The 15,837-nt window shown below is 39.8% G+C and overlaps 1 protein-coding gene across 1 annotated transcript in view; it reads left to right on the top strand.

Moving 5' to 3' along the window:
• Positions 1-15,837, top strand: part of CAMKMT (calmodulin-lysine N-methyltransferase) — a 354,261-nt gene that overhangs the window by 20,226 nt on the left and 318,198 nt on the right. The window contains exon 3 of the mRNA XM_080914884.1: positions 1,506-1,570. Coding sequence (XP_080771010.1) covers positions 1,506-1,570 — 65 coding nt within the window. The remainder of the gene's footprint in view (positions 1-1,505; positions 1,571-15,837) is intronic.

Below are 15,837 nucleotides of genomic sequence, written 5' to 3' on the forward strand. Positions count from 1 at the left end.
GTAATAGATCCAAATGATAAAACCCACCAGGAAATGTGTGTTCAGTAACTGTGGCGCAGAGAGTCACGGCCGTTCACGGTTGCTCTTTGAACTTTGGAACAGTCATTAAGATCATGTTACAGGAGATTACTGGGTGTTGAAGACTTTGATACATTATAAAGACCTGAATTGTACAACCATCCTTATCAAAGACAGAGAACAGATTTGGAGAGTGTGTCCCGAAACATTAATTGATTATCTCTGCTCATTAGGATGTTGCTGTGTTGTTATCTTCAAAGGAATCATACATCGCTGATACGTTTTGGAACATGCTGAGTTCTGTTCCTTGCCATTCTCCACCCTGCATTTTAGATGTTAAAACTGCACGTATTATAGTTTCAGCAATGTTAGTGAAATTAACTTCTATTCCTAGATTCTCATGTTTACTAAGGTGGATATACAAACATCATATTATAATAAGGAAGCTTTGGTTTCTGGTTAGTGATTTTATTTCTTTGGATTATGATACTTTTGTGTTCAATGTTTACTAGATCATTTATGATTACAGACAACTTTATGCAACCTTAGTCTTTCTGTCAGAGAAATCATAGGAGAGAAATACGAGCTCTTTTTTTCTGAAAAGAGTAATATAATTATTATTATATATATATATATATATATATATATATATATATATAATTACGTATATCTATCAAACTAGTATATATATCTTGCTATAAATATAATCACACACACAATATATATATATACAATATATATATATGTGCACCCATTTGTACTAAATTTTAATGATGAAGTTAAGGTAGTATTGATCAAATGCATTTCCAGTGATTTACTGATGGATATCTTTTAAACAATCAACACACAGCTGGAATTCTGAGGAAGCTTGTAGAAGACTGTAGCACTCGAACTCCCAACTATTGCCACTGGTTCCCTTATTAAGGTTCAAACAATGAAATCCAATATTTGAAGGGTTGAGTGAAGAGAGTTGAGATCACAGAGACAGAAGGAACAGTAGGGTGCGGCCTTGAGCCACCTTTGCCTGCTGAAGTTGAGGATTGCCGGTGAGTGGCCTGTTGCACTGTTTTAGAAGAACTTAAGTGTTGCTGTGGGTAGCTGTGGAGGGTAATTTGTCTTGGTTTTGTTTTATTCTAAACTTCTCTGTGTGATTTATTTCATTGAAAAAAAAGTTTCATCTTAAAGAACTTGTATGAAAGAGCTTGTATGTAATTATAAATTATTTTCTACTAAGCAGTGATTTTACAAATTATAGCACTTTAAGATGTTGATTATAATCAGGAAGTGCCATTACTTGAAATGCTCTGAAGACCATGATCTAAGGTTTTCTTTCCCCTTCTCCCTCTAGTGGGCAGAAATTATTTTAAAACTGGAATATGATAGGGTTCATTGGTAGTGGGTGTATCACAATATACTGTCAGATTTAAGAAGAATTAGAAGTGCTGCTGTTTCAGAACTGTTAAATAAACTGTTATGTTCCTTTGCAGGCATAATGGTGGACCCTTGAATGTCAAAGACGTGCTTACCAGCTTCGACAACACAGGAAATGTTTGTAAGTTTTATGCTAACTATAAAATGCATTGTGCTTCCCCTAATATTTATTATATAACTGTGTGTTTATACTTATGTTAATATGTACGTACGTATATGCATATAGTTTGTGTGTGTGTATAGTATGTATATGCACATTAGAAATGCCCGGTGCCTCTAGCTGCAGAATGTGCCCCGTAGGCTATGCATACTAAATAGGGTTGGCTGTTTTGTGTGTGTTGGGACAGAATCTAGATTAGAAGCAAGTCTGATTCCCCAGTGCCATTCCTCTGTTTCTTTTTCCATCGTGACTTTTCCTGGAAGTCCAGCTGTTGGTCTGCTTCCTCCTCTGCTTGCTTTGGCTGCTTTACGCTTCACTCTTTGGGTGCTGATTAAATCCACAACATGTTCTCCATGGTGTCACTATACTTAAAATGCAAGTTTTGGTTATATAATATAGGCTATATGACATTTTTGTTCAAGCCTCTGATAAATTGGTGATATATTTTTCTGCTTAGAACTTCATTTAAGCAATTCTAAAAATAATTCCATATGATGAAACAAATCAGCTAAGACTATATTCACATCACAGTTAAAGAACATATCATGATAAGAACTATGCGTGTCTTCTAAGTTGCTGCATAGGATACTTATCAAAATAATAATAGTAAAATATGACCATTTCAAATTCAGAAATAACTCAAAAATTTTTACGAGGAAACATAATAATTACTTATTATTTATTTTTAAATGAGAAACTTTGCTGATAGTACTGTTTTATCAAATGGATGATTTTAATTGAGTAATGTATAATCATGGACATTGATTTTGTTCTATGTTAGTTTTTGCTTGTATAGAAAAGTTCTATTTTGTCACTAAGGAGTCTGTAAATGTTCTACTCTGTTACCCTCAAATATTTAGAGTGATACAGGTTTCTTTTGCATGGGCAGTAATAGGGTACCTTTTAGCCTATACATGTTAGCCTTTAGTGAATTCTGACTTAGGTATATATTGTAGCTTTGTTGAGAGCAAGGCCAGAACTGGCCATGGTGTGGTGGTGACGACACCTTCTGCGTTACACTGCAGTAATGTGACATATCGTTAAGGCAGCCCTGTGTGCACGCACATTTAGAACATGATCTTGGAATGTGAAATAAAGACTTTTCATCGTAACATAAAGCACGTATTGTTTTCCTGACTCACTATGAAGGAGGGCCACTAGCTGATAGCACCGTATACAGAAAAGACGGGTCCAAGGTCTTCACACTTCCTTCTCTCACATCTTCTCCATCACCCACACCCCTAGCTGTTGCACTGACAAGTGGAGAAATCGTGTGTTGAGGACGCTCTGTGTCCTGTGTTGAGGACGCCCTTCCCCGCTCTCTGTTGTTTGATAGAGAACTTCAGAAAATTGCACCTCAAGCAATTTATGTCATCCCTATGAACCCGAGTTTATTCCTTTTTATAGACTACATGTAATTCATAGACACCTTAGAGTGCAGTTCCTCACAGGTGACGCTCAGTAAGAAGAGGTTACTTATTTATCACTCCTGGTGCTTGGTACTTTCTCAAACTTGTCTATAAGGGCTTATAGCATATACAATTTATGTTAGTAAGGCTTAATGCAAGATAAACCTAAGTTAAAAATTATTTTGATGTTTTAACATGAGCTGTTTTGATTGAACTAAAAAGCCAGAAAAATTAGGAAAGAAAAACAAAATAGTTTATTGGAATGTTTCATCACAATAGTCTTAAGAACCTGAAAATACTGTCGAGTGATAGATGCAGTAACAAAAACAAGGCGTCTTAAGGCTTTTCCTTTTTATATAACTTTTTGGCATGTGAGGGTCTCGGTGGTATGTGTGCTGTGTATTTGTGTGTGTGCGTGTGTGTGTATGTATATGCACGTGCTCTCTACCTGTTCACAGAGGCACGGTCTCCTGAGCTTGGCCACGTGCCCAGGCTGGCCACCTAGGCTACTCTATGGAGACTTAGACATGGGCACCACACCCACCTGCCCTTCACATGGTCTGGGATGTGAGCCCAGGTGACAGTGTGGCCAGCGCTTCCTCCCCTGAGTCATCTCCTGGTCCACGTGCAACATTCTACTCTGTGGTGCACGTATTGTCTGTGGAGTCCGTTGTCTGTCATTCTCCCCTCCCATGGTTCTCCTGCCCCTCTTCTCTGCTGTTTGTCCCTTTGTCCCCTGGACTTTCATGTCTCATATTTGTATATGGTTTATGTGACTGTATTTACTCTTAAATGTGTGACTGCGTTTACTGTCTAGTTTATGAGGAACAGCTATTGAAATTCCACTTAATAAATAAAGTACCACTAAAGTAAATATTAGTTAAACTTTTATATAACCATCATAAAATGCTCATGGTCAAAAAAGTAAATTTTTTTATCGGATATGCAAGTTTGGTTTTATTAGTGTTGTAATAAATGTAAGTAGCATTTTATTAGTGTTGCTAGGTTGAGTTTGTGAGTGTGAAGCCCAGCAGAGGGCGCCACAAGCATGATTCTGTTTCAAAGCACAGTGTAAAGCCACAGGAATGACTGCAAGCTTTCATTGCATAAACATTTAAAGATGTGTCTATATACTGTCATTCACTTCTAATCTAGTCAATACATTTTCCAATCATTAAGATAAAAAGCTTCTCTTATCTTTGAATTTATTTTGTTTTTGTTCGAAATGTTGAAATGTCAGGTTTTTTTTTTATTATTACTATTTTTAGCCTTAAGTAAAGTTCCTATCCCCCGACCCCGACGGGGCTGGAAGCGATGTCCAGGAATGCCAGTCCCCATAGAGCTGGTGTGTAGTGTGCAGAGGGACATTTACAGTGAGGAAGGGCACGCCTAATGGCAGAGACGATGAGTACCTACCGTCTCTTAGGTTCTTCAGGTTACTGTTACTTAACAACAGAAAAACAATTAAAACACTTTAGAATCATAGATCTCTGCTGTGCTCCCAGTGAATGCACCCTCACGTAGTGGAACCGTCCGTCTTAAATTTAAGAATCAAGTCATGCGTGTGCTCATTTACGCTTTTAGAGATTTCCAGAATTTCCAAAACTGTATGGAAAAGTCTTCCTAATTTGGGGACATAATTGTGATATCTAATTATTTATTTCCTCTTATATTGGAAAAGAAAATAATTTTATACTTGCTTTTGTTATTTATATTTTGTTTGTAAACCTTAAAATGGCTGGTAATCTTGAGATGTATTTTACTACTTCTTTTCAGTGGTGCAGGAAGACATTAAGATGGGTTTCAGGGGCTGGATATGGGATGGCTTAGTTTGCCTACATTTCACAAGTGCCCAGGTTTGACTCTTAGTTCTAGAAAGGAACAAAGTGTCTTGCGAATTAGTCATTTCTGCATACTGACTTACTGCTTTAGGACCCAACATTTGCTTTGTGTGTGGAAAACAGACAATTTCAAAGTCAGTTTCCTATGATTGGCTTATCTGTTTTGTTCTCAGTACTTGAGAACATCCTTCTAGAGCGCCCAAGCTGCTCTGCAGAGGGAGTGTGTGTGCTACCAACCCATGGTGCCTAGAAGGAGATGCCATTGTGCAGCCTAGGGAAAAGTATACGGCAGCGGCCTTCGTCTCCAGAGAGGACCACTGGCTGATGGAGGGGCGTGTCTGACAGCACTGCTGTGTATTTCCTGCTTTTGTTTTCCCTATGGGCAGAATCTCCTTTCCCGATAGTCCCCTTGACTTCCTCAGAGAAGTCCCAGCATGTTGTTTCTCTAATGCTGTCTCTTTCTTCTACTGAAATGGTTTCTATTTTGGAGACAGGGTGTCTCTCTGTCCTTCCGGCTGTCCTTGATTCTCAGAGCTCCTCCTGCTTCTGCCTCCTGGATTCTGGGATCAAGGCCTGCACCAGCATGTATGGCCCAAAATGGTTCTGAAGATGTGATTCTTCTCATCTTAGTTGATAAGAGGTTTGGTTGTCATAGCATTTATTATTTGGTATTTGCAACATCCTCCATGTGCTTGGGAATATAATAGCTTCCCTTACATATTTTTAAAGCGTACTATGTTTTGATAGCCTGAACAGAAAAATCAGTATTTCTCATATAATTTATTGCATATACACATAACATATATACCATACAGGTAATATATAGAATTTAATAATAATACCGTACTAACTAGGAATATAGAAATAATGAAAATTCAGAAACAATTTTGTAAATGTAGACACATAAAATATATTATTACATGTCTGTTATTTGTAATGAATATAGGCTAGTACTTGTTATGTATCATTGCAATATTTTAGTGTCAGTCAGAATTTTTGGCTAGTGTAGCTTCATCTTGGAGACTATGTTAGTAAAACCCCTCTTGCTGTTCTTTCAAGTCTTCACCTCTTCTGCCTGGGCTCTGATAGGACCCTGTCTCGTGGCTTCCTGAACACGTTTGAACCTCTTCTCCCAATCTTCACCCGTGACAGTGTGATCTCCCCACAGTGAACTGTTGGGCACAGCTGAGCTTTTATTGTGTACAGTTCTAGTCTTTCTCTGATTTTCTCTACTTGTTTAGTAGCAGGATCTGTCTTAGGATGTGCCTAAAACTGGTATCTTTTAGACTAGTAATCAAGTGTTACTAGAGGAAAGATGCTTATTAAGATTTCTATGCATTCAGTTTACCTACTGTAGAGAAACCTAAGAGAACATTGTGGAAGTACAGTCTAAATTTTTAGTTTCCCTGTTATGTTATTATTTTGTCATATAGAGTGTGTACTATTTGCAGAATTCCAAAGCTTCAGAATGTAGGTTGGATTAAAAAATGTTTTCTCAATCAAATAATGTTTTATATAGTTAATATATCTATATACATGAAATTTATAGAGATCTGTACTGCATATGTAACATACATGTACATTGGATGCCTACATTACAAAGCATGCAAGTGTAATGTACATTGTATTGGTAAATTGTCATATTGATCCTCTGCTTCAGGCCCCAGGCCCTTGTCTAGGGTGGCCTGGATCCCTAGCTCTGTGGCAGGGAGGGAAGAGAATCAGGAATGGACACTGTGCCTTCGAGAGAGGCTAGAAGGTGAGCTGTTCCCAGCAGAGGCTGCTGTTCATCCCAGCATATAAGCTGCCTGTGGTGGGAACCTGCCACAAGGTCAGCATAGGAAGCTCATCAATAAAAAGCTCGATCAGAAACTCAGCTGACCCTTTCCCAGTCAGGTCTGCTGTCTGAGCGTGCCATTTTATTCCCTTCTGCTTGCCGTGTGTCTAATAACCTCATCCATTCTGAACCGAGGGCAGGGCTATCGTGGTCACTCTCCATGTGAACAATGTGAAAACACAGATGTAATTCCTGTCTCGAATGATGTAGCCATCACATATCTGGTTACATGTATGTCTTGTGACCTATATCCACCCATCCTCTGTATTTCTGTGTAAATATACACATATACTTTAGTAGCTTAATTAAGTGAGAGAACTTGGACTTTTAGGAGTCACTCACTGCTCTTTTTAAAGTAGGTGTCACTATGGGAAGTGTGTGTGAGATTGATTTAGTCCTGTCACTTATCTATTGTGTAATCACCAGGGAGTCTTGAACAAATTGTCGCTCTTCAGAAACACTAACTCCTTTGTATTGTGAGAAACACATCCAACGTTCAGGTCTCTGTGATTGCCAACACTGTCCTCTTGATTAGTAATGTCTGTATCGCCTGCTTCATTCTCCAGCTTCTTTTTGCTTGTTTTGTTTTGTTTTTTGAGTCAGGGTCTCTCTGTGTATCCACAACTGTCCTGGAACTCTCTCTGTAGACCAGGCTGGCCTTGAGCTCAGAAATCCTCCTGCCTCTGCCTCTTGAGTGCTGGGATTGAAGGCTTGCGCCACCATTGCCTGGCTCTCATTTTTGAACTTTCTAGTTTTCTGGTTATTAGAAAAATCATACAAGGAAGGAAGTACATTTCCTGTCTAAATATTTCCCATTTCTTGTTATGTGCAATGCACTGTTGAATAACCAGGAGCTAAGAGTATTGTGTTTGTGTATTAACACAGTAACGTAAGTGTAGAAGAAGGTTCTCACCGGCCTCAGCATCCATGACAAGGTGTTCTTTTGAGAACTTAACTACGAGTTTAAAAATGACAAATACTTTATTTTATAGCAACATAAATTCAAGTTGGATAAAATGCTTAATTGGAAACTGACATTCCTGTATACTCCGGATGAATACTTTTGTTATATAGAGACAGGGATGCCCTTCTAAATGTAATCCAAATCCCTGGGATTTCAGGACTATAGAGGTACTAACAGTTTAGGACACTTCATACCGAAGGCAGCGTAAAGAAGCTAGAATGGAGCAACCATTACTTGAGCAGTGTGTGCTGATGGAAGTGTAGTCTCTAGAGAGAGCTTTCAGATCAGCAACGGAAAGGCCAGCCACAAGCCAGCCACGCTTCCTCGCACAGTCTGGCAGTTTCTTTAACAGTTTCAAGTATCTAGTTTCTGACGATTCTCTTTCTGAAAAATGGCGCAACTATTGTGTAAGGGATAACTGTGGCACAAGAGTGTAGACATTTAATTTAGGTGATTTGTTAATTATGCATCCTTCATAGAGTGGGCTGTGTCTAGAAACACACTGACTGCTCTTCTGGAGGTCCTGAGTTCAATTCCCAGCACGTATGCCAGCTTATGTCAGTCTTTAACTATAGTCCCATGAGATCCGATGTCCTCTCTTTTGGTGTGCAGATATATGTGCAGACAAAATGCCTATAAACATAAACAAGTAGTTAAAAAAACTGTACAGTAACTGTGTGTGTGGGGGGGAGACAGAGACAGGCAGAGACAGACAGAGAGACAGACACAGGGAAATAGACAGGAAGAAAAAGCAGGCAAAGAAAGACAGGGCAATTTTTGGATGTCATCCTGATCCTTAGGAAAACCTCCCACCTCTTTTGAAACTGTCCCATTGGTTTGCAGCTCACCAGTTAGGCAGGACTGCCTGGTCAGAAGCTGCCCTCCTGTCTTCTCCTCTCCAGTGCTAGGATCTGAAAATCCTACCACACCTGACATCTTAACATGGGTCCTGTAACCAAACTCATGTGCTCATGCTCGGGAGGCATCCCCAGTCCAAATGTGCTCTGATTTCTGTAAAGCAGATACCTGGCGAGCCCCTGGGCACCTACGATTATGCCCAGACCTGTGCTGCAGCGCTCAGCACTTTGGTGAGATTATGAGTAATTTGCATTTTCTTCATTATTCTTTCCAGAATTGTTTGAATTTTTATGGTATATATTACTTTTACAACTAGGAAGAAAAGAACATTGCTTTCATTTTTAAAAAGTATTCTTTAACTTCTAAGTAAAGTATTTATCTTCGAAAGCTGCGATAAAAATCTCAAATTATTTAGGATAAGGAAGCAATGCATTTTGCCAGGTAAAAAACAGATAATGCTTTGTTTTCTCTAAGACGCTCACAGTGTGTCAGATGTCAGTATATCCTAAGATATCTTCAAGAACTCAAAAATCAAAGCAATCAATCCTACATTAGGGTGGAGAGTACAAAGGGCTAAAGTCACAGAGCGATTAGTTTTAGGGAAACTTTGTGAGTTCTTTTGGAACCTGAGCTCATAAGATTTTCTGCTCTCGCTCTGTTTAGGATGCATGGCTAGGCAGCGGGGAGGTGAGAGACTCCAGCAGGGAGCTGCTGGTGTGTGTGCAGCATCAGGCGCCACTCCAGAGTGCAAGCCACACAGAACCCTTCACATTTGATGTTAGGGTTCACCAGGCAAGGAGCATTTAGAAGATATCTCTTTTTAGATGTATTTTTACATTTTCATTTGAGGTGCCAGGGAGTTGGAAGAAACATTTAGATGTCTCTTAATAATTTTTTTTTGAAACATGGAGTTTTGAGTTTTTGTCTTTGAAAATAGAAGGCAGAGTGTTATAAAACGGCTAATAAAGCTTACTGCCTCCTAGAACCTTGTGCTCAGGTCAGTGAGACAGTACTGAAAGGTGTCCTGTCTGTCACCTGTCTGCTCAGAGTGTCTGGAGGGATGGCCTGTGCCCCAGGATATCCAGGTGAGCCCCACTCTCAGGCAGAACAGTATTCCTTCCGCTCCCTCTCCAAGTGCCTTCCATTTCCTTTCCCGTTCCTAGCAGGGCGCTTAAAGGCTTGTAGGCTTGGCGAGTGACCACCCAGGAATTTAGAACTCTTTGTCCATATTTCTCCAAGGGTTCGCCTCCCCACCATGGTGAGAAGTGGGTTTTAAAGTTCACGGTGAGGACTGAAAACTACAGTGCTGACTTGAGGGACAGAAAATAACTTCGGCAAAGGGAAAGGAACGTGAGGTGTGGATTGACTCAGAGGACCAAGGAAAGGTCACTGGAAATGGGCTCTCTGGGGTTTCTGAAGGCAGCTGACATTCTAATGGAATAGGGATTTGGGGAGTGAGGGCAGTAAGGAGAGACTGCATTTTCTTCTAATAGTCTTAAAGTAAACGTCCACGTTTTCTCTTTCTTTTTCCTGAAGTGCTGCTTTTTGTGATAATAACACAGTAGTGATCCTGACTATTGCTCTGACGTAGCCTTTCCTCCAAGGCACCCCTCAAGTGCATGACCATAGTGATGGTTTAAAATCGCATCCATAAACCCCACACAGAGAGCACAACTAGAAGAAGGTTCATGTCTCCAGCAGCCTCTCAACAGAGCACTGCAGACGTGGACATTTGTCTGGCCTGGGTATACTGTACCATGTTATGAATTCTTGGTGTGAACACTGACTGTAGTTAATGGTTGGCTGCACTGTCTGTCATATGTGCCCCGCTTTCTCCCGCTCTCTACTCTCAGCCTTTAATCTAAATATTGGAGTCAAGTCCTGGGGAGGTGGGAAGGGACGAAGATTCAAATCAGGCTGTCCTCGAGCCTGAGGCTGAAAATGGATGAGTTATTTATGTCACAGACAGTCCTCACGCAAGCCCTCTGCTTGTTGGAGTGTCCTGTAGGTGACCACAGGGTGTGTCTGAAGCCTTTGTTCTCCTAGGATGTCCAAGGCCATTGTGTCATTGCCATTTGATGCTGACAGTTGACATGACTTGGCTTGTGACTGAAAGGTGTAGCAGAACTCGGGATTAGGAGCAATGGTGTTTTGGTTACTCTTGGACCTTGTTATTTTATTTGAGTGATTTATATAGAACACAGTGGGTGTTGGTGGACTGTTATTACATACACCTAAGAAATACAAAACGGTTATGAGAACCACAAGCTCTCTTCCCGGCTCCTGCAGAAGGAAAGTTCAGCGCGGTGGAGTGTGTGGCCGGGAGGAGGCCTTGAGTCCGACTACCCATTTAGAGTGTTCTCTCATTCTACAGATTTGTAACTTGCAACTTAGCATTCAACTATGTACCATATATTTAGCTTAGTTCTGATTTTTTTCTCCAAAACTAAAATTTAATGTCCCTGATTGTAGGGGGTTTATGCAGCATGTGTAAAACCTGTGGCTTTGTCTCCGAGGCCACCCTTTCAGTGAGAACATTGCCAAGTGACGCAAAGGCCAGCACAGCTCTCCTTTGACCCGCCCATCTCCTGCCATCGCATGTTGCTATTGGTCCTGGATCTGCCAAATATAAACGGACCAATGGAAAGCCCTAGAGAATTCCATCTCTGTCATCTCACTACCTGTCCCTCTATTTTTTGTCATAAGACATAGAACAAACCAGCCAAAGGCTGCTCTGCCCTAGACGGTGAGTCTGGGTGGACCGGCTGGAGTGTGGAACACAGACAAGCCGGCCAGGTTCTTTAAGGGAGGCTGGCCATACAAGCTTGTTTATCTGTCACCATCACAGTTGTGCCTGCATGATATTAACAGTGCCTCGTTCTCAAAAGGGGCTTGCTGTGGATGGTTAATTTTCTGTGTGTTCAGAAGCCAAGGGAAGAAATATTGGAAGATTACATTTATTATTTATAGCTAGGCTTATATCTGTCTCATCAAGAGGACCTGGCTGAGGGGATATTCAGTATGTGTTGATTTTTCTGAATCTTTTAGTTGCATGTAAATAAATTCATTTTTTTAAAAAAAGAGTTGTTTATTTATTTTATGTATGTGAGCATACCATCACTGTCTTCAGACACACCAGAAGAGGGCACCAGATCCCAATACAGATGGTTGTGAGCCACCATGTGGTTGCTGGGAATTGAACTCAGGACCTCTGGAGGAGCAGTCAGTGGTCTTAACCACTGAGCCATCTCTCCAGCCCTGTAAATACTTTTTAAAATTTGATTTATTGTTTTATATAATATGTAAGCTTAAGTCTAAGTTTTATAGACAATATACTATAGGTCCCTAAATGAATAGAAACTGAATTTAGGGCATATAAATATTTGTGTAACTAATGCAATAGTTAGAAAAGGTAGCTTAGATGTTAGAATAGAGAGAATCCATATGCCTGAGGTTTTCCGTTCCTTTGAGAGTGTCCATAGTCTGGTGGCAGAAGTCTAATCTCACATGTGTGATGCTCATCATTTGGAGAGACCATTTTCTTTCTTCTACTCTACCCCTGACCAGTAGTCATTTTAGTTCGTGACCTCATTAAAAGTTTTATTTAATATTTATTTATTTTATGTGAGTCCACTGTAGCTGTCTTCAGACACACCAGAAGAGGGCATCAGATCCCAATACAGATGGTTGTGAGCCACCATGTGGTTGCTGGGAATTGAACTCAGGACCTCTGGAAGAGTAGTCAGTGCTCTTAACCACTGAGCCAGCTCTCTAGCCCCCTCATTAGTCATTTTATTTACTGAAGTCCATGAAATAAAATACTGTAAATAGTTTTGGTGATATCTTTTTTAGCCCAGTATTTTAATATCTAGTTCTTTGGAAAGTATCCTCTAGAGATTATCTGAAAATATCAAGATCTATCAATAAATATTTATATTGTCCTATTTAACAACTCTAAAATATTCTTATATTTTATGACATCCAAATATTTTAAAGAGGACATGGTCTTAAAAATTTGCTTGAGTTAAACTTGTGAACTATAATTTTTAAATAAAATTGAAAATTAATATAGAGCTACAGAAGAGCAACAAAAATGTAAGTATTGGTGAGTATATGTGTGTGCATGTTTGATGTATGTGGATATTATATAACCATTTCATCTATAATATCAAGTAGTTAACTCAGTCTTCATTTGCCTTTTCTCATCTACTTATAGACTGGTAAAGGAAGAGCAGCCAACAGATGTTTGTTAAGTCCTCTCATGTGCTGTCCTGCATTTCTGTGCTCACTTGATCTCTCCACTGTGCCTGAGCTGCTGCAAAGGAGTAACACACTCTTCCTACCTCTGCTGAAGGAACTTCTGTATTAAAGCTGGGTCAGCCTCAGTGTTCGATGCATCCGGGTACTTGGATGATTCCTGTGAACCTTGTTTAGACCTCACCAGCAAACAGCTTTTAAGAAACAGTGTAAAAGAACCACATTGCTTCACCAGTGAATATCCACCCAGCTAATACTGGTCAGAGTGCTTCAACCTACTCTCATGACAGTAAGAACTTCAGTAGCATGCATCTTTTATCTTAGGACATGAGTTTATCTGCATATTTTAAAGCCTAATACATTTTCAGCTAAAATATCTCCAGGTAGAGCATCTGTTTCACAGACCTAAGGATTTTTTTTCCCTGACACCTCTGACTGGTCTATAGGCCTGTTACAAATCTTGTATTTTGATACACTACTGTCCTCTGAGGATTCATTGCATCTCTTTTTGCTTTAGGTATCAACTGTCAATTATTCTCTTAGGTATACTTTGCCATCCCATACACTTAGACATTTCAGTAGCATCATACAAAAGTAAGGGGAATCAGTTTTTTGAGGCTTGGCGATTCGTCAATTGGATAGAAAGTGATCAAATTTCAAATGACCTTCTCCTCAAAACTATACGGCGGTGCACCATGCTTTCTAGCAATTAGCTGAATGTTATTTTAATTCTTTCTTCCCACCCCCACTTTGAAAAATGAAAGCTGCTAATTGTCCTGTGAGGCCTGATAGAGCCTTCCGGTGTGCTAAACTGTCCGGTAGAGTCTGGCCTGGGTCTATGTCGGACACTGTGTTGGCTATCTAGTGGACACTGACTTTTAGCCCTGAGAAATGTTCTGAAGGGTTTCCTTGTTGATATTCTCTCCTGTTTTCCCCACTGGTGTCTCTGTAACTCTTACTTTTTGATAGCATATTCGAGACAGCTCATTTTTCAGTTATCTTCTGATTACTATGTGTTTACTCTTAGATATTTACACAACTTTTTATCTTTCAACTCCTTTTCTTTTTAAAAGAATATTTATTTTATGTATGTGAGTACAATTTTGCTATCTTCAGACACACCAGAAGAGGGCATCAGACCCCATTAAAGATGGTTGTGAGCCACCATGTAGTTGCTGGGATTTGAACTCAGGGCCTCTGGAAGAGCAGTCAGTGCTCTTAACCACTGAGCCATCTCTTCAGCCCCATCTTTTAACTCTTATGTTAATGTTTTTCATTTTTATATTTATGTCTTTTAACACCTGAAACTTGTGAGTTTTGTTTTCCTGGTGTCTCCCACCCCTTAGCATTACTTTCACTGTTTCTTGTTTGCATGTCTCTTTAGACATCCCTGCAAATTACTTCATGTTTTTTCTTTGGCTTCCATCTCTATCACTGAAGCTTTTAAAAATGGTCACCTTCAGTTGTACAAAACCAGAAACTACAGTGATACTACAGCTGTTGACAGGAGCATCTGGTTCGCTCTTCTCGAGGAGGTCCCGGATGTCCATGTGCTGGTGTGTTCCACTGAGTTGGTTTACCTTCTAGATGTTAATCTGTGGAAACCTCATGTTTACCATCGTTACCACACATAGCTACACAGAAGCCAGTCTCATCTAATTATCCAACAATTTAATGTAACACTGTTTTGATTTGGTTGGAGATAAAGTGGTTGATTTTCCAACGACTTTCTCTTCAGAACTGCACTGTGCTTTCTAGAACACGAAAAGCTGAATGGCTATTTTAATCCCCCCCTCCCCCCGGGTCTTTAAATTAAACCTGTTAATTCTCCTGTGCTACCCGGTAGAATCTTTGGTGTTCTAAAATTCTTGCTTGGTTCTATTTTTAAACTGTGTTGGCTGTTTAGTGGACATTTTAAGTCTACTTCCAAGTAGACTACATATAGATTCTTGTCAAATCTATAGTAGAAAAAAAAATCTCAGTTTTAATGCATTAACAAAGCTCTGTACAGGTTTTAGAAATTGTTTATTTCTAGATTTTGTAGCTCTCCAGGTTCAGTTAAGTGTCATTTACCTACTTTATGAGGCTTTTACTCTGCTGAGTAGAGCCTGGTCTTCTGTGTGTTCGTGGACCTTCTCAAATGTGAGACTCACTGAGGTAGGGCTCTCCGACGGGCCAGTGCGTCGGGCACTCATGACCTAATTTCAGTCTCTGGAATCCACATGACAGAAGGAGAGAACCGACTCTAGCAAGTTGACCGCTGACCTCCCCACATATACCAGAATATGAATGTGTGCATACATACACAGAAACATACCTTCAAAACAAATAAACACGTGTAAAGCATTGACGTTCACCTGCATATTTTGTATTATAATTGTGTGTAAATCACTCAAACCATACAAGTCTTAAAGCTTTGTTTGTGTATGTATACATAACTGCTTAGTATATAGAGATACTTATATACGTAAGTATCGTGGGTTATTGAGATTAATATCCAAAAAGAAAACCACATTTAAATAATTAAATTATTATTATTTTTTTTTTAGTCAGTATTGCTAAAAGGCCAGGAAGCGACAGGCTGTGGTCCTTTCACGTCCCCGGTGTGTTCATATGGTAGTTTACTTGGTCATTCCTTTAAATAGCTGCTGTCGGCAGTGAATTTGAAGTTTCGTTTCATGGCGTTCCTTTTCTAGGCACAAATACACATTTGTATCATCTTGCATGTATACGTACATCACACACTTTCTGTATTCTTCAAGTGGACGTGTACTCATATTCAAAAGAAATGGTTGTCATTCTTCTTACATCTCGGTGGTACTCTCCCTCCAAGTATCCTTTCTGGCAGAGCACTGAGCGGCTATTCACCAAGGTTTTGATCAGTGCAATGCATTTTAAGCCACTGGTCCTAAAATACATTCAAATGGCGAGAGCCCTGTTCCTCGTGAATTGCTTTCTCTGCTTAAATTTCCCACTCAGACCACCAGCAATCCCTTAAGTACTTCTCCTACCTGCTAATGCTAGCTTTTAAAATCTACTTAATGTTCCTGCTTCCTTCCCTT

This window comes from Micromys minutus (genome assembly GCF_963924665.1).
Source record: "Micromys minutus genome assembly, chromosome: 3".
Taxonomy (NCBI): domain Eukaryota; kingdom Metazoa; phylum Chordata; class Mammalia; order Rodentia; family Muridae; genus Micromys; species Micromys minutus.